The sequence below is a fragment of the Numida meleagris genome, chromosome 20, assembly GCF_002078875.1.
Source record: "Numida meleagris isolate 19003 breed g44 Domestic line chromosome 20, NumMel1.0, whole genome shotgun sequence".
NCBI classification, from domain to species: domain Eukaryota; kingdom Metazoa; phylum Chordata; class Aves; order Galliformes; family Numididae; genus Numida; species Numida meleagris.
In genome coordinates, this window is record NC_034428.1 from 2,983,831 (window position 1) to 3,002,791 (window position 18,961).

Here is an 18,961-nt window from a genome sequence, read left to right on the forward strand (position 1 = left end):
TACGTGTGGCCGCGCCGCGGGGCATGCTGGGACCGGAAGTGCGGCTGCCGCGAGGAGCGCGCGGGCGGCATGGCGGCTGCGGGGAGGAGGTGAGCGCTGTGGGGTGGAGGGGGAAGGCCTGGCTGAGAGCGGGCTGCGTTCCGCTCGGTGCTCCTTGTTCACCTTTCCCTTCTGACCCCGCAGGAAGCTGGCGGAGCTGAGCGTCGACGAGTTCCTCACTAACGGCTTCGAGTCGGAGGCCGACAGCGGTTCGGAGGAGGAGGCCCGGCCGGCGGCGGGGAGGAGGCGGCCCCGGCCTCAGGCGGCCGTTCGGTGAGGGCCTGGGCTGAGCAGGCCGGGAGCGGCCTGCGGCGTGGAGAAGGGCCTGGGGATCGGGCGGGGAGAGGGGCTGGGCTTCCCCCGGCTCTGGAAGGAGTTGGAGCAGGCCGGGCCCTCGGGAACCCCTTGTTTCTGCTAGAGAAGAGAAGGCTCTGGGGAGACCTCGCTGCAGCCTTCTAGTACTTGAAGGGAGCTTGTTTTACTCAGGGGGGGGTGGTGAGGCCCTGGCACTGCTGCCCAGAGCAGCGTGGGTGCCCAAGGGGCCCTGGGCAATGTGATGTGGTGGGGGGCACCTAGCCTACAGCAGGGGTTGCGGTGGGGTGGGCTCTAAGGTCCCTTCCAACCTATGCCATTCTATGATCCGTTCTTACTCCTGAGTTAAAATAGCCTTTAGTGAGTCCTTCCAGAGCAGGTGTTGGAGCCACAGCCCTGATTATCCCCTCCCCACTCAAATTAGCTGCAGGTGTGCATAGTGCACTGTGGTTGCTTGCTTTTATTGGAGCACCTGCAGAAGCTTGAGCAGTGAGATAACACGTGTTAACTCTTCCCTCTCAGAAAAAAAGGAAAGGCCTCTGAACATAAAGACCAGCTCTCCCGGCTGAAGGAAAAAGATCCTGAATTCTACAAGTTTTTGGAAGAAAATGACCGCACACTGCTGAACTTTGATGATTCAGACAGCTCGGAGGAGGAGGAGGAGGGTGGGTTGCACGTCCCACCTGACACACTAGAGGTATCAAACACCATCTTAGAATGCTGAAATCAGTTATTTCAATTACATTGCTGAATGTTTGAGTTTCAGTGCAGGTGCTAAGTATATTTGGGCTGATGGCTGCACAGGTGAAGAGGTTCTGCGAAGATTAGTTGCAGGAGAGCATGCTTGTAATCTAGAAATCAGCTGTGGCTTTGTACTGAGCATGAGTTGAATATTGTGAAGGCAGAGCCTTGCACTGCTTCTTCCGTGTTGCTTTGGGTGTGTATTTTCTCAATGAGAGTTTGTTTTACTGCAAGCAACGTGCTTTCTCCTTGATGATTTCAATTACTCCACGTTGTAGTTATGTAGCAAAGCTGCAGGGCTGAAGTAGCTTTCTTGGAATTTGTAATAACCTTAATTTTGTTACAGCTTTACACAAAGTGCTGATAACACCACTAACACAAATTGGTGCTGCCTGCTTTCCTCTTTGATATTTATTCAGCAAAAGAGACGGGGCTAGAAAATAAGTGTGTAAGCATTTTCTTGGTCTCTGTATCAATTTTTTTAGGAAGCAAGTGAGGAAGATGAAGACGATGATGAGGAAGAACGGGAGAAAGTCAAACAGAAGAAAGTTGAATCCATCCCTGTCAGCATGACGATGGTTGAGGAATGGAAAAAAGCTGCGGAGGTGAGCAGGGAGTTAGAATGCAAAGCACTGGAGCGTGTTGTTTTAAATGTTTGTCCACATGTTGCCACCTCTAAAGGCCATCTTTCAATTTGTTCATCTTTCATAGAAGTACAGAGGAGATGGTGATGGTCCTACTCATAGAGCTCGTGTTAGTTCAGTGTGACTTCTCTTTGCAGTTTTCACTTGGGCTGCAATATCACTCTTGCTCTGAGGGGAAAGAGAAACTGGAGTGGTTCAGAAGCATTAAGGATGATTAATTCTTGTTCACTGCCTTGCTGTGTGTTGTGTCTTTGACAGTTCCAAGGACTTATTTGAAGTCATGTTTTGAGCAGTGTGTTCTGATGAAATAGGTTGCTGCACCTGAGTGTGGGAGGGAAAGGTTCAACTGGGTAATTGCTTGCAGCTGTTCCTGCTTCTGGATCCTCCTGCCCCTCAACTAATTAAAAGCCTTAGGAACTTATTTTAAAGCAAGTGAAAGCCACTAGCATTTGCTCACTGTCTTGACATCTTTTTTATGTTAAAAGAACTATTTTTTTTACAGTTAAAATAAATTCCAGCACTCCTGTCCCAATGAAGTGCTTCAGAAATTTAGACTGTTATTTCTTTTTTCTTTCCTCAGAGAGGGCTAACACCAAGACTTTTCCATGAAATCACTCAAGCATTCAAAGCAGCTGTAGCAACCACCAAAGGAGATGATGGTGGGGCTGATCCCAGCAAGTTTCAAGTCCTTGATGCTGCAGGTGAGTTGATTGCCATGCTTTGTGTCTAAAGGGAAGTCATTTTGGAAGGAAACTTTCACTGTTGGTAGAGAGTGAGGGTAAGTACTGATAGAGCAAACCTGCCCCTTCCTCCTTGCTGTTATCTCTAGGACTTATCTTGCAAGACTGTTTTGTCTTCTTACCTTATGATGTTCTGTAACCTTAATGTAGCTCAGAGCTCAGTTCTGCTCTCAAGTTCATATATCCCTCTTTGGAGGAGAGTGGTGTAGTTCTGACCAGAGATCATGGGTTGGGCTGGGAGGTTGTGGGAAATCTATAGTTCTGTAGGAGTTACTGGCTTTGTCTCTTTGGGGAGCTCTTCTCATGTCAGCTGAGAAACTGCGAATATAGAGAACAATCATTTGTAAATGCTTTAACTTTTTCTAACCAGTGTTCAATGCCCTTGTGTCCTTCTGTGTCCGGGACCTCTTCAACTGCCTGCAACAGCTGCTGGTTGTGAAAGCCTCAAAGAACAAACAAAAGTAAGTGTGAGGAGATTTAAGAACTGCAGGTGAGAGCTGTCTGGGATTATTTCAGAACTGCATTCTGGCAGTGAGGCTGGAAAAAGATGGCAGCTCTTTCCAAACCATTATGAAGCTGTGTCAGAGCTACCTAGCCAAGTTTTCACTTTTTCCCCCTCAGAAAGTGCATCCTCTCTAATGTTAGACTCCAGCTGTTTGCACAGTGGTTTAACAGAATTTTGCATGTGGGTTTCCAGAAGGATATCTGGAGCTGTGTGTGTGTGTTCAGTAACAGTGTTAAGGCATTTTGAGTCAGTTTTCAGAGAAAGGGGGCAGGCCTTCTACATACAGTAAGGCCAAGTACTTCAAGCAGGTGTTTTTACTCACTGGCAATACTGAGGGAGTTAATCCACTGTTCTTCATGCTTTGTTATTGCTTTGTAAATCTAAGCCCAACCCTTGTTTGCTTCCAGAATGGTCCTCCCTTCCAGCAGTCCACTTTGGAGCAAATTGCGACTGGATGTAAGAATGTACCTGACTTGCACCATCCAAGTGAGAAACTTCATGTTTGCGTTGCCAGTGTTGGTCTGTGTATCTGTGGGCTTTTGATCTGGGTGTTTTGGAATGAGGTGGATGAGCTTTTGCCCACCATCACTAAAAGGAGAGCCAAACAGCAAGTTAATTAACAAGGCAGGTGATACTTGTAAGTCTCAGGTGTTTTAATTTTGAAGAGACTTACTGAAATTTAAGGTGACCTTCTGGTCCATGCAAAACTGGGAAGCCTGAGTCTTGTTTTCCCTGCCTTCTTCTGTAGATGAAAGTAAAATGTATTGGCTGAGATTGAATCTGCTCACTGCAGTCTCAGTGGGTTTTGGAGCCATGGGCATCAGTGACCTGGGAGTCTGTGCGGGTCTCTTATCTTGTTTTGGAATTTCTTATCTACCAAACAACTTGGAGCTTTGCAGAATGATGAGGTGAAGACAGTAAAGACAGGTTAGGGTGATGTTCCTGCACTTTTCTGTCCCAATTAATCTGTCACATAGTGAGTTTTGAAGTAATTTGTAGCGTTCTACATTTATAATGCATTTTTGGTATTGATGCTTCTTGTAGTGAATATTATGATGTATTTAAAAACCTCTGAGCTGCACATATGACATCTCCAAGTGTGATCCTGTTCCGTTCCATTAGCATATTTCAAAACAAAGACCACTGAAATATGAGTTCTTCAGGAACTGAGAAGGAAATGTAAGGAAAGAAGAAGGTGCTGCTATCTTTTTGATGTGAGGCAGTGGTGGCAGAATGGCTTAGCAGGAACAGCATTTTGATCAGCAGAGCTTTTTCCTCAAGTTATGGTGCTTCTTACTAGCAGCAGAACCTGCAAGAGACTCGTTCAGTGCAGAGTCCTTGCAGTGCAATGGGGAAGACTGGCCATTTGTAGTGAGGTGATGATGATGATGGTGTTGTACTGCCTGTAAGGTGTCTTAAACTTTACATATGCTGAGTTGTTGCAGTATGTCCAAGTGAGGCTTTAAGTGATAAACTCAGATGCCAGTGCCCTGTGCTCCTGTTTGCCAGGATGGTGTACTTTCAGGGCAGTTATTTAACCTGGTGTAGACTTGCTCTATTCCTGAGATGCCTTGGGTTTTTTGGGCTTCCTCCTAGAGGAGGCTGTTCTTCCAGTCCTTTGGTAACATAATTACTTGGGAACAGCAAAATGAAATGCTTAATAGTTAAAGGAAGACTGCAAGTGAGCTAAGCTTGTTCTATTTTTCCCTGTAGCTCCTGTCTTGTTTAACAGAAGCCTCTGTTGGAGCAGCAGTCCTCCAGCATGTCAGTTCCATTGTGCCTTATTATCTGTCCTTCCCAAAGCAGTGCCGGATGCTTCTCAAGGTAAGGTGACATGCTGTGGTTTCGTGGTAGTCCGGCCAAGACTGGATTCTCACTTTTCTTCTGGTCCCAGAAGGGACTTGTGCTTCTCTTCTGGGTGCTGTGAAACTCTTTCATGGTGAGATGAGTGGGCACAGTGCTGTGTGTGTTGCTATTGCTAGTCCCCACACAAAGCAGCGGGGGTGTTCTGGGGAAGCTGTCTGTTTCCTTGCTGCAGATGGAGTGCTTGCTGCCTGGGTGCTGAGGCTGTGTTTAGTCTGTGATGGTATTACACTCTCTAGAGCTGGGGGTGGAATATTTTTGCAGAGACTTAGTCACAACTGCGAAGTACTTAAGAGCAACAGAGGAGGTGTGGAAGAGCAGAAAGAGGGCAACAGGGTGACACATCGGCATGAAAAGCTGCAGCACCTCATTTAAATGAAGCTGGGAAGGAGCCCTCTGGTAAAGATGTCTGGTACACAGTGATGAGGTGCTGGGGCACCTGGTATTGTTGGATCACTACTGCAGTGGAGATTTTGTAGTAGGCTTTTTCAGCCCTGCAGCTGGAAACAGTGCTGATTTCCTGAGGAGCTCATCAGTATGGATAACGTGTTGTTGCAAGCTTGCACCATGATCATGGTGCTGCTGTACCAGGTGCTTTTCGACAGAGCCATGCATGTCCAAGTGAATCTGCAGCCTGAACAGACGAGGGCAGGCAGGTCTGGGAAAAACCCAGTCTGTTCACTTCATCTTCAAGATGTGAAGGAGAGATGCTGATGTTTGGTTGCCTTGTGATCTCAGAGCAGTGTTGAGGTCACATGTCAGTGGTGGGGTGTCTGTTAGCCCAGACCCCTGCAGGGGCTCTCATCCCCTCTGAAGCTGGTCTAGTTAGCACTGTGATGCACTGGGTGCTCATCATGTTTGTGCCACAGTGTACATCAATAAAGGTACGTGCATCTTTCAGAGATGTTAGTTTGTGAAGTTGTATTGATGGTGGATGTGTTAACCTACTTTTCCATGCTTTTATAGCTAAAGCATGAGGACAGAATGGCTGTTGTGACTGATTCTGTAACTATATGGCCTGCCATCTTTGTCATCGTTCTTTTCCCTTGCTTTGTTTGGTGTGAAGGGGGAAAGCTCAGGCCTTTCTGTTGGCAGGAGGAGCTCTTAGTCCCTTTGCTTACCTGAATCTTTTCCATTCCAGCAAGCAATTCATTTGTGGAGCACGGGTGAAGAAACAGTAAGAGTGCTGTCCTTCCTTGTGCTGAACAAGATCTGCCGCCACAGGAAGGAGGTGTACCTAAGTCCCTTGCTCAAGGTAAGCCTGGCATTTCTTTAACTCTGCAGCTTTCCTGAAGTCACACGCGGAAGCCATAAGGCAAAAGCTGCAGTGTGTGAGGTACAACATGTGTTGGCACCCCCAGAAAACTAACTGGGAGGAATTGTTAGGTTGAAGAGTGGTCTCCTGCTTATTACTACTGCCATTCTTGCTGGAGGCACGCAGACAGTCTTAGCAGACAATGTCTCTGGTGATTGCCTGTCTACGGGATAAATACTCCTGCTCCAAGATCTTGAGGGCTTTCTTCAAGTGCTGACAACTGCTGGTGAGCTGAGCTGCTCTCATCTTTCAGCTAATAGCTGAGGTTCCCAAGTGTAGTTTGCTTCATTACTGTTGTTGCAAAGAGAACCACGTTAACCACTGTGACCAGCTGTAGGCATGTATGACTCAAAGCCATCCCACAGTTCTTGCCTCTCTTTGTTTGGAGGAGCAATGGCAAGAGTATTTTCAAGCTCTGTGATAAACAGCATAGAGGTGAAAAGATTCTCCTTTCTGCCTCCCTTGAGGAAGGAGCAGGCTAAAACTATCTTTGCATATTCTTTTGAAGTGGCTTTTCTTATGAAAGGAATGCCTCACTGATGTTTGGAAACACCAGGGTGGGGAAGGTTTTGTTCTGACTTCAATACAGTTGTATCTCCTTCTCTTTATGCCAACAGCAAATGTACATCGCGTTTGTGAAGAACTCCAGGTTTACTTCCCCCAATGTGCTGCCCATGATCAACTTCATGCAGCGAACACTGACAGAGATGTACGCCCTGGACACACACACCTCCTACCAACATGCCTTCATCTACATCCGCCAGCTTGCCATTCACCTGCGCAGTGCAATGACCATCAAGAAGAAGGTAGGTGCCCGTGGGTGTGGAAGGAGTACCCTCCTGTGGGCAGTGCGTGGAGAGAGGAGCACTACTGTAGCCACTTCAGGCTTCTGGTGTCTCCTAATTCTCAGTACTTATCTGATCCGTTTCGTAATGTGCCAAGAAATTGTTTTGCCAGAGGCTGGGTGCTTCAGAGATCCTCTCAACTCTCTGTGAATTCTTTTCTGTGTTGGTTTAGAGCTTCAGTAATGAAGGAGAGAACAGACTGCTGCGGAGTGGGAGTCACTTCCCTCTCTGCAGCTTGCCAGCAGTCTGACGTGCCCTCCCTTTCCTGCATTGGGTGTGCTGTTTCCCTTTATGAAACTACAGTTTTGCTGTTGCAGAATCCCAGGGTAGAGGGGACCAGGGATGACCCTGGTGTGGACATCCTTCCACTGCTGTGCCCACAGGTGCATCTGCCCCACTTAGCAGCAGCTGGCATTGCCAATCTGTACTATTTATAGGGCATCACTGAACAAAGCAGCTCAGACCTCTTGGGAACAGCCCTGATTTGGGCCACCTCCAGTCTGACCTAGCAAATCTGAGTCAGATTGCTAATCCTGGCTTTATTCTTGTTTAGCAAAACAGATCCCTGCAGATTAATGGCTGAGCTGCTCCCAAACATTGCAGGACTGGTAACCAGTTAAATCTGCTGGCTGTTCAGACATGGGGATAAATGAAGTCTGGGATATATATTCCCTAATTGGATTGTGTTGGCTTCTTACACACTCAGTCTTGGCCCAGACAAGACTTAAATCCACTTGTTTTCACAGCTGGGGTGGGTTGTGGGAACTTTACGTGACATCAGCACAACCAAAATGTACAAATCTCAGCAGTAAGCCAATTAATTTAAATTGAGTAGTGGGTGGTTATGGAAGGTGATTACAGAAGCAGGTTGTGCTGGATGAGAGTAGTTGAGAACAGACCTTGGTTACATCATAGTGAGCTGGGAGAGCTCTGTCATTTCCAGCTGCAGCCCAAGTCCCTGCCACAGGGTTTGGGCCCAGTGGTTGCAATTGAGTACTTCTGCCCTTTGTGCAAGAGCTGAAAGCCTTGTTTCCATCATGTGAAGGAGCCAGTGACCCGGGCTTAGGAAGTCTGTGTGAAAGGTGGGTTGGAGCTGAGGCACCTTCAAAAGTATAATCTCTTAATCTTTAGTATAATGCTGTGGATTGTGTGAAGTATGTGGGCATGCATAACTCCTTGGGAAGAGCGTCCTTAAGGGACTTGTATTTAGTCTGACACCAGAGAAGTTGCTTAAGCACATGGCAGGTGTGGATAGGGACTTGCCCAAATGTTCTTCACAAACTGTCTTGGATTTGCACTGCTGAGCCAGCCTGAAAGTGCTGGCTGTGTGTCAGACACAGCACTGAATCTGCTGGGTTATGGACAAGCCACAGCTAGAGTGCGTGTGTCTCTTTGGGCAAATCCTTTGTCCTGTTGGAGTAAAGAGCCTTGCAGAAAAAACAGTGAGCTCTTGTCGGGTGCCCCATTTTCAAGTCTTGGTATTCATCCCTTTTCTGCAGGAGAACTTCCAGTCTGTCTATAACTGGCAATACGTGCACTGCTTGTATTTCTGGTGTCGAGTTCTCAGCACGATCTATCCCAGCGAGGTCATGGAGCCACTGATCTATCCTCTGACACAAGTCATCATAGGCTGTATAAAGTAAGTAGGTTTTTCTCTCCGCTGGCAACGCTGCTCTCATCTGATGCAGAGCAGTTACTAAGGGAGTGTTACTGCTGTGATTTGGATTTAACATTGCATTGTAAGGAATAGTCTGCAAGCTGCTTTTGATGGAAGTGTTGCAGCTGAAGTGCTGCGAGCACGTGCCACAGAGGAATTAAAAGACTGCTGAAGAGGAAGTCAGCACCTCTTGTTTTCCCTGGCTAAGATCGTGGGCTCAAGTGTATGTAAAACCTGATACTGTGCACAAAGGATTGGGCACAACTCCCAGTTGTGCAAGGAGAAAATGTACTTAACTGTCTCGCAGCAGACAGTGCTAATTACAGAATCAAGTCTTCATCTCCTGCTCTGGGTTTTTTGTGTGTATTTGTTGCAGTTCGAAGTACTAGGGGCACACTTGCTGTTTTTAGTACGTCTCTGCTGAGAGTGGTTTTTTTTCTCCTAGTGGTTTGTGTGCTTATACAGAAACTGCTGTTAATGGGCATTGAGGGAATTTCTGGATCTCTGGTGATCTCTGAAATCCTGTTAGCTCTGTAACCAGATTCTCAGCTTTAGAACACCACCCGCCTGGTCTTGGAAAAACTCCCAAGTGGTGATGAAGATAAGCAGATTTAAACGATCGTTACAGCATGCATACATCCTTACCCCATCCCCCATATGCACAGGCTGCTTCCCACTGCTGTTGCAGAGCTTTAGCTGTCCTGCAGACAATTCAAGGCAGTTTTTTTGCCTGTCTGGGTGGATAAATCAGCTAGCTGGGGGCCAAGGAAAGGTGAATCGGGTGAGTCTCAGCAAGAGCAGCAAATAATAAATAATGCCTGTGTCTGATGTACTGGTTGGCATGGAGTACAGTTGCCATCTGACAAGGCTTCGAAGGTTTGGATGAATTTTGGAGTGGGGAAAGTAGAAATGGATCCCAGGTTAACAAAGCCAGTGTCTGGGATGTGTGGAGTAGATACGTTAGCATGTATGGGATGTACAGCTATGTAAGCATGGATGGAAATGGTATGGCAGTGTAGGCTCCTGCTGCCTGAGTCTATGCCCAGGAGCTTTTCTAGGTGCAGGCTGCCTGTTCTCAGCTCTTGCTTAATTGCAGGCATTTCTGGAAGGCCCAGGTAGGGGTATGGGGCTGCATGTTATCTACCAGCAGTGAGCAGACTGCTTTGCAGAGTATGGGCTGCCCCTTTCTGTCACCCTGCTGCTCAGCTGTGCCTGCAGCCTCTCCATCTGCACAACCTTGCAGTTGCAGTCCTGGTGTAGAGCTGTTGGGAGCAGCAGGAGGGTGATGGATAGCACTTGGAGGTGAAGATGCTCCTTCCCCAAGTGCCTTCAGGGCCAGGAGGTGGCGCCTGGCTCCACTGAAAAGCAGCAAGTGGGGATGGATGTCTGTCTGTCTGCAGGACTGCATGGCTCCTCGTGCTGCCCCAGGGGCTCATGTGGGGAAAGCACTGCTCCTCACAGGCTTTCTGCTCCAGGCAAGGGACCAAGGCAGAATTAGAAACGTGATGGAAACAAGATAATTAGGAGCAGGGAGTTGCTGCTAAAAATGAAAACTAGCTCCTTTGTTTTCTTGCTCTCCAGCATATAGAATGCTTTCTAACTATTTTCAATAATACATTTCAGAAATATGTGTTGAAGTGGCTCGTGATCAAGATGTTGATCCGGGAAGGTGGGGTGCTGAATGGAGAAATGCTGGAGTTGTTGGCTTTATTTTAGTGGGGCTGAGCAATGCCTGTTCTGTTTTTCCCCTCATCATGGAAAGGGTTTTTCCTCCCTTGTTCCTACCCCTTGCAGACAAGGTAGTAAGCCAAGCTATAAGCATGGTGCCCCTCCCTGGCTTACAGCTAAGTGGACATCTCTGGTGCACTGAAGTTGTGGTCTCCATCCTCCTGGTATGTTCAGAGGGGAAGGCAGGAACCCCTGGGGTGACCCCTGCTCAGCTCTTTTTTGCAGAGCCAAGGCCCAGCTGTGCTTTGTATTCCCTGTGCATCCAGCCATCAGGAAGCTAAGCAGATTGGTGCATCGCAGAGCACTCTAAAATTAATGGTCTTGGTTTACAGTAAATCTATACGTTTAACAGGTTTATCCCTCGATCAATTAATTCCTGAGAATGGCTTTCGTCATCTCCACTGGTGCCAGATCAGGGGTGCAAAGTAGATTTATTTCTATAATGGATCCAATGATAATTATTTCACTATTTTGTGTGTGTTTGGGGGGAGGGTGGAGGTGATTTATGGTTCCTGGTCAAATGTGGTTTTTATTTCCTGCTCCTGGGTTGCTCAGTAAGCTCTCTTTGGGTGGGGGTGATGTACTCATCTATCAGATGTGAGGCTGTTGTCGGGGGGATCACATTTAAAAGAACCAAACTTGTTGATGTTGGGGTATCCATGTCTTCCAAGCTGAGGTGATGCATAGTGAGAGGTTTCTAGAGTGGTAGGTTTGTGATTGATGGGTGCTGTGTTGTCCTCTGCTGCTGGCTTACATGACACAGGGCAGCTCCCTCCCCATCAGAACCCAGCAACCTCGTGCTTGGATTGCAGAAACTTGTTAGTGTTACAGCTTTAGCACGTGTGAATTGTATTTCCCACTGTGGGATAGCTTTCTAGTGTAGGAAAAGGCTCCAGAATGTTGCTGAAGGCTGCAGGTGCAGCTCCTGTATTAACATGACCTGAAATCCTTTCCTCTTTTTCTTCCCTAGGCTGGTGCCCACAGCTCGTTTCTACCCTCTGCGCATGCACTGCATCCGTGCCCTCACCCTGCTGTCAGAGAACACCAGGACCTTCATCCCAGTGTTGCCATTTATCCTGGAGGTTAGTTGGTTCCTGCTGATCTAGCAAAGGCTGATGCCTCTTGCCTAATGAGGACTCATTTACCATACCCACCAACAGCTCCCACAGTTGCCTGATCTGCTTACGTCCTAAATTCCCTGGTGAACACCGTCAGGCAGAATGTATTGTATGGGTAGCAAAGAGGATTAAACTTATATTCTCCTGTGAGGGGAGAGTATCTGAGATCAGCTGGGTGCAAAATACATTCCTAGGTGGTTAAGCTAATGCAGTTGGAATGGGCAAAGGGTCTGCCAAAGAGATTCAGAAGCTCAGCTGGCTGCAGTAACTCCCCGAGCTGTTGTTACTTGATCCTGTTGATATATTTGTATCTCAGGAAGCGTTTCTCATAACCACTTACAAAGGGAAAAGAAAGGAAGAACACCTTTTAAGAATTAAGAATTTATTTAGGACAGGTATCCCATAAAGGCAGCCTGGCAACACACAGCATGTTCAGATGAATTACTGGGGCTCTGTTTCTCTTAGCAGTATTCTAAGACTGTCTGGCTTCCCCACGTATTGGGCTGCTGACATCTCTCCACATAGGTCTTGCTGTGCTGCTGTGAGGGTACAGAAGTGGTGCAGCTGTGTTTCTTTGAAGAAAGGCCTTTATGTGAGGAAACAGGGCAAGGTGAGGAACACGGAGCACCAGCAGGTCAGCAGAAGGCAGGGTGTTCAACAAGAGTGAGGGAGGCTTCTATAATAAATGACCTGAGTCAGCCAGGCTCATTCCTAATCAAGTTCTGTTGAAGCAAAGGCTCTTGTGGTTTTGTGTTGTTGTAAACGTCCTTCACAAACCACATCCTCTGAGCCTGCGGGAGCCAGTGGTGTTTATAAATCTCCTCCTGTCCCCCTCCACCGTGCCCTGGCCCTGGCCTGTGTGGCTTTGCCATTCCCCTGCTTCCTTCCTCTAGTTCACACACATTTGAAATTCTGCCAGCCAGATCTAGTGATAGAGGCATCTCCGCTCTGGTGGTGGAGCCTGGGGGGAGGATGATTCCTCTGCTGCTTATTTTTTTTTTTTTAAAGCTCTGAGAGATGCTATTTTTCCCCCATGAGGTTGCCTCCCCCTCATTGCGTTCTGGCCCCAACACCTTGGCTGTAATCTGTGTCAGGCTGCAGCCAGATGTTACCACACTGAGTGCTGAGCTTCCTCCCTGCTTCCACCAGCCCCTGACCACATCCGACCCTGCTGTGTGAGGCACTGCTCAGCCCAGCTTGTCCAGCCCTTGGTGACACAGGAGCAGGGGAAATGTCTGCGTGCACGCTGGGTGTGTTGCTCACATACTTTCACATTCCTTTAACTTCTAACTTGGAGTGTTAACCTCAAACCTCCCAGCAGCTGCCAGCCTTTCCCTTCTTCCTGCCCATCTCCAGCAAGGGATCCCTCAAACACCCTGAGGAATTCCCAGGAACATCCAGGAGCTTTTGGCCCTCTGTTTCTTCCCAACTCCCTCCTCTAACAGAGGTCTCTGAATGCTCTCACAACTCCTACTCTCCCTCCACGAGCTGTCCTCAGGAGGTGTACTGCAGCTGTGCAGATGAGATGGCAGGAGCACCAGCATGCAGAGGAGAATTAACTTACCTGAAGTCCAAGGTGTCTGGCACCATTGAGAAACCATGTTCTGATGCCCAGCTTAGTGCTTTACAATGAGCCTTTTCATACTAACTCACAAATTTACCCTCAATTGTAGAAAAAACCTTCCTTATGTCCAATTTAAATCTCTCCTCTTCTAGTTCAAAACCATTTCCCCTTGTCCTATCACAACAGACCCTGCTAAGGGTCTGTCTTTTCTTTCTTATAGCCCTGTTTTAGCCATGGAGAGTCTGCTCTCAGCTCTCCCCACAGCCTTCCCTTCTGCAGGCTGCACAGTCCCTGCTCTCAGCCTGCCCTCACAGGGAGGTGTTCTGTCCCTGGGTTCACTTTTGTGGCCCTCCTCTGGACGCACTCCCTCAAGTCCATGTCTCTGCTGCCCTCCACATTTAGATGCAGTACTCCAGGTGAGGTTTCACTAGCACAGAGCAGAGGGGCAGGGTCACCTCCCTCACCCTGCTGCTCTTGATGCAGCCCTGAATAAGACTGGCTTTCTGGGCTGTGAGGGCACATCGCAGGCTCATGTCCAGCTGCCATCTACCAGTACCCCCAAGTCATTTCCAGCAGAGCTGTGCTCTATCCTTACATCCCCCAGCTTGTACTGCTAGCAGGGATTGCTGCGGCCCAGGTGCAGACCTTGCACTTGCATTTGTTGAACCTGATCTTTGCTTACAGTGGAAGGAGCATGATTCCCCCCAGCTCCCCCCTCCTGAACTATCTGCTTGAGGGCTGTGTGCGGAGCAGTCACTAGTGAAGACTGAGGGGAAAAGTTATTGAATACTTCAGCCTTCTCCTTGTCTGATGTTCCCAGCCTGCCTGTATTGCTCACTAAGGATGGGTATGCCCTCCTGGACTTTCCTTTTCCAGCTGATCTACCAGTAGAAGCCTTTCTTGCTCTTCTTTAGCCCCTTGCCAAGTTTAATTTCAGCTGAGCCTTGGTCATCTTGACCCTATCTCTATACAGCCCAGCAGCATCCCTATGCTTCTCCCAGGGTACCTGGCCCTGCTTCCACTGCCTGTGCATTTTCTTCTCACTCTCCAAGTTTGAGACACGGAATCATGAGACATCATGATCTCATCATGAGACATGGGAATCTAATCAGTGTTGGTATTTTAAGCAGGAACAGACTTGAGGGGCATGGCTGGGGTCAGGGAGCAGATCGAAGCCTTCCCATGCTCCATTTGCTATGAAAGACAGCATGCTGCCTGGTCTGTTGCTGCAGCTGAATCCAAATGTGGTCAAGGAATGGCTCTGGAGTTTGTGGCCCTGTTTTGTCTACATCTGGAGCCGCTTTTTTTTTTTGAGAAGGCTTTGTATAGCCTTAGAGTAGATTCTGAAAAGCTCTCTGTAAGGAGGGACCATGTAATAGTTTCCCTTCCCCCCCACCATCGAGGAAAACCAGCCCTTGCTACCTCTTGTCTCAGCCCTGTCCTTGCTGTGCTGTCAGGAGACAGCAGATGGAATGTTTGTGCGATTCCCATAGGCACAGGAATTCCCCAAGCCCCTGCCAATAGAAATGAGAGCTGTCTGCTTGATGCATTGTGACAAGGGCTGATGCTCCCCAGCACGGACATCCAGTGCTGTGTCCTCCTTGGCTCTACTTCTCAGGATGGAGTGAAAGAAACTGCTGAAATTGCCTCTTAGATAAGAGGAGGCGGCTCGAGAGAGTGCAAAGCAGGCAGGCTTTTATTTTTTGCGTCGTTCCTCCCCTCGAAGGGCCTGTGAGATCCCAGGCTTTTAATATTTTTTTTTTCCAGCACTTCAATTATTTTGTGACAGGCGCTAGTTTCTGCAGCAGGAGAAGTGGTGGCTCATCTGCTGGAAGGCAGGTGTGGATAAACAAGGTGGAAATCTCCCCACAGGCAGGCTTGGCATGCCAATTTAAAATTAGCTTCCCTGTGGAGGGATTGGGAAAGAGGTTAACCCTGAGAAGCTTAGGTAGGCGAGGGTTTTTTTTTTGCTTTGACACTTAAATGGCTTGAGTTCTATTTTGGATGTGCAGCTCGCTTTGGAGAAGGTCCCAAGGGGCTTGAAGCCCAACGTATGTGGGTGGTGGATAGAGGAAATCAGCTGATGCAAAGATTGTGGTTGGAACTTTGGTAGTGAAACACTTAAGCACTGGGTTTCTACAAGATCTGGGCTCTTTGCATCCTTTACACGGAGGAGACATGAGAACTTTAGATTCCCTAGGCTGAACTGCTGCACCCACTGAATATGCATTCTCATTCCTCCTTTGCATCATTCTCCTTCTTCCACCACTGTACTGCAGCTTTTAAGCTGCAGATCACAGCTCTGCGTGTGTCAGAAGTTGTCCAAGTGAAATGAAACCTGCCCAATCTAATGGACTCAAGTAGTGAGACAATGGGCTTGGTGGATGTGGGGAGACCAAGGGTGGTTTATCTTCACTCTATCAAACCAAGGTATTGGATATCATCTCTCGTAACTTCCTCCCAGACAAGCTGATGAATCGTGGACCAGATAAGTGGCTGAGAGGTATTGAAAGCAGTCTCTATGTTTGGAGAGGCAGCTGGTTTTTGGAGACCCTGCTTGAGTGGAGATCTGGAGCAGAAGACCTGCAGAAGACCCTTCTAACCTCAACCTTTGTGTGACTGAAGAAGTTCAGACTTTTCTCAGTGGTACCTAGAGACAGGACAAGATGTAATATGTGCAAAACTGAAAACAGGAAACTAATATATGCATCCAAACAAAAAAAAGCCAGGCAGCTAGGCTGAAGTGGAGCAGCTTAGCTGGGTGCCTTGGGTATGGTGGGAGGGTGATGGAGCAGCTGGAGGGGAGCTGCAGGCACAGCCTGCAGTGCTCAGCATCCCTGCTGTGCTGGCCTGGGGCAGCCTGCCTGGGGCTGATCAAAGCAGTGCCAGGGGGTTCTGCTACAGCCTGAGAGAAGGAAATGGGGATGGGGTAATAAAGTGGATGTGCTGTGGGTGCAGCCTTGGTGAGCCTCTCGGAGCACACTTTGCACACACCACCTGGTCTGAACTGAAACTGATCTAAAGAGAGATTGCCCTAAATCCATCTCCTTCCTTCCTGTGTTGCCCTGTCCTTTTCTCTGTCTGCTGGTGCTCATTGCTTGGGTCACCTTGTTGGCTTCTGCCATTTTCAGGCCCTCTCATTCCCCATTGTATTCTTTCTACCATGCCACAGGATCCATGGACAACTGCTATCCTTCCACTCTGGCTGCTAGCTGAGCTGATCTATGCAATCTCATGCTAGGTTCCACGTTTTTTCCCCTTCCCCCATGTCCTGAGGGGCCCCCTGGTTCCTCTGGTTACATCTCCCTGCTTGCCTAGTGGCATGTAGGGGTCTCACAAGGTTGGTGCCTTTTGCTTTAAAGCAGCTGACCTCACGGATCAATACTATTGTTTTGGCCGAAGAAATAACCGTGCATAACGAGGTTTATAGCATCGATTCCCTAGGCTAGGGCTCTTTGTTTTCACAAGCCACCAAGCTTGTCCCTCCTTTCCAAATAACCTGGATTGACAAATAAAATGTAAAAAAAAAAAAATATAAAAAAAATCAATAGTTTCCTCCATGCTTTTCTGGCCTGGGGCCATCCATGTGACCTGACCACCCCACCTTGTCCTCCAGCAATCAGTGTGCTGTATTGCCACGTTCCTGACTGGTTGGGGTCTGATGATGGATGCCTTGCTGCTGCATGGAGAAAATAGAAATTATTTCTTGCCCCGGAGTGAGATTTAAGGTTGTTGTGGATTCTACAGCCTGAGTGCCTTGGAGGCAGGGATGTGAGGTTGCCCTTAGGTGCTCAAAAACACAGGTGGGCAGGGCATGTACTGTGTCAGCCTTCCTCCAAGGCTGTCATCTGGCTTGCCAGTTGTTGGCTGGCTTTTTGAAATGAGAATCCGTGACTAAAGAACACCTCCATTGGTTCCCCCTTCTGATTTCCTCGTGAGGGTCTTTGGGAATGTGCCCTAGTCCACGTGGCTTTTGCAGTTCTTATTGCCTTTCTCCTGAGGTCTGCCCCTGCCAGGCTGGGAAAGGGCACATTGGAGCTGCTGCTCAATCCAGAAACCTTTTGCTCCTTTCTATATCACAGGATTTCAGAGGACGAGCAGCACAGAGGCTCCCAAACTGTCCCTTGCTAGGGTGTGTAAAGAAGCTGTAGGACAGTACTCAAAACAGGCAGTGAGGAATCAGGATTTCTGGTTGTCCTCGTAGCCCTGCCGTTGAGTGCGTGGTCTCAGCAGGATCGTGGGGTGTGTTTTGAGATGGGATCACCTTCAGACTCCATTTCTTCTCCTGTAGATTTTCCAACAAGTGGACTTCAACAAGAGACCAGGGCGCATGAGCGCGAAGCCTATAAACTTTGCGGTGATCTTGAAGCTTTCAAATGCCAACCTGCAGGAGAAGGCCTTCCGAGTAAGTGGAACCCCAGCTGCCCACAGTGCCCACCCTCAGAAACAGCTTCTCCATGATCAGAAACTGCCCTGGCAATGTGATTTGTGATCACGTCCTGAAGGTTAGAGTCTCATTTCCCAGGCTGGTTCCTAACTGATGTCTATTTCTGCGTTCCCTACCCAGGATGGACTCATCGACCAGCTCTATGACCTGATTCTTGAGTATCTTCATTGCCAAGCCCACAGCATTGGATTCCCGGAGCTGGTCCTCCCCACTGTCATTCAGGTAAGGCGTAAGGGATCTCTTGGTCACGCTGTGAATGTGTGCAGAGTGGGGTAAGGTCCTTGAAGCTAACTATGATCTCTGATAGCATAAGGGAGAGCTGCTCACCTCTTCCTAATCATAGTTTTTATTTGCATTTTGGGGAATTCTTGGGGGAACAGAGGCATTGCATTAATAGAAGGCTGAAGGTGGGTGAAAAGGGCTTTAGAATGAGCCACTCTTCTGGGATGCAAAGAGGGGTGAGGTGCTACATAGCCCCTGTAGAGCTACATTTCTGATTAGTGAACGCGGTTCTTAATTGGTTTAGAATTGTCCAAATTGCTGTGTTGCCTCAGTAGTACCTGTGCTCTCAGAGCTCACACTGCTTCCCTTATGACCTCCATCATGTGCTCTCCACAAGTTGACAGTCCCCAAATCCCAAACTCTTCCATGCAGAAAGCTACAGTTCCTATTTCTGTCCCTCTTCCTTGCTGCACATAACAGCCCTGCTGCAGAGTGCTCTCCTTTCCCTCTGCCACGGCCGCTCTTCCTCACCACTTCATGTTTCCATCACTCATTGCCTGCAATAAAACTGCCTAATAGGGTTGTGTGTCTGGGTGTCTTGTGCATCATCCCCTCCTAACGCCTTGCTAGCTGGGCGGCTTTGGTTTAGAATAAGCCACGAGCTCTCTGCTCTGAGCAGCGAGATTGCTCAGCGCAAACGTGTCGGAACTCATTCCCTCCCTTCCTCCCATTCCTCTCTGTTTTGAACTCGTGAGTGGCAGGTGTCATGCAGGCTTGGCAGAGGGCTCCGTGGGGACACGCACCCCTGCTCCGTGCCACGAGCCAGCGTGTCTGCGCGCGCTGTGGCTGCGGCGCCTCCGGCTGACGTGGGAGCAGCATCTCAGCTGGGTCCCCGTGCTACAGATCCCCTTGTTTCTGCTCTTTGCAGCGGGCTGGCAGCTGCCAGGCACATGCCTTTGGCTGGGCCCCCTCCGCCTGGCACGGGCGCTGCCTGGCTGGCGGCCGGCTGCCGTGGTTAATGGGAGCTGACAGGAGCTCTCCGGGCTCAGGGAGCAGCTCCTGCGCTCGCTTATCGGTGGCAAACAAAGCCCTCTGCTCGCAGCCAGCAGCTGCTGGGGGGCAGCGGGGCTGTCGGAGCCGGAATGAGGAGCGGCTGACAGCCCTCTGGCACCGAGAGCCTCGTGGCTTCCAAAAGCGCCCTGAGACCGGCCTGCGTTTCTG

The 18,961-nt window shown here is 48.8% G+C and overlaps 1 protein-coding gene across 2 annotated transcripts in view; it reads left to right on the forward strand.

The window, feature by feature from the left end:
* NOC2L (NOC2 like nucleolar associated transcriptional repressor) overlaps positions 13 to 18,961 on the forward strand; it is a 35,880-nt gene continuing 16,931 nt past the window's right edge. For both annotated transcript variants that reach the window (XM_021417215.1, XM_021417216.1), the window contains exons 1-14: positions 13 to 89; positions 184 to 312; positions 874 to 1,048; positions 1,578 to 1,697; positions 2,317 to 2,437; positions 2,847 to 2,937; positions 3,389 to 3,467; positions 4,695 to 4,805; positions 5,986 to 6,099; positions 6,777 to 6,965; positions 8,504 to 8,643; positions 11,360 to 11,471; positions 17,363 to 17,476; positions 17,639 to 17,740. In XM_021417215.1, the coding sequence (XP_021272890.1) occupies positions 70 to 89; positions 184 to 312; positions 874 to 1,048; positions 1,578 to 1,697; positions 2,317 to 2,437; positions 2,847 to 2,937; positions 3,389 to 3,467; positions 4,695 to 4,805; positions 5,986 to 6,099; positions 6,777 to 6,965; positions 8,504 to 8,643; positions 11,360 to 11,471; positions 17,363 to 17,476; positions 17,639 to 17,740 (1,617 nt within the window). In that variant the 5' untranslated portion in view covers positions 13 to 69. The remainder of the gene's footprint in view (positions 90 to 183; positions 313 to 873; positions 1,049 to 1,577; positions 1,698 to 2,316; positions 2,438 to 2,846; positions 2,938 to 3,388; positions 3,468 to 4,694; positions 4,806 to 5,985; positions 6,100 to 6,776; positions 6,966 to 8,503; positions 8,644 to 11,359; positions 11,472 to 17,362; positions 17,477 to 17,638; positions 17,741 to 18,961) is intronic.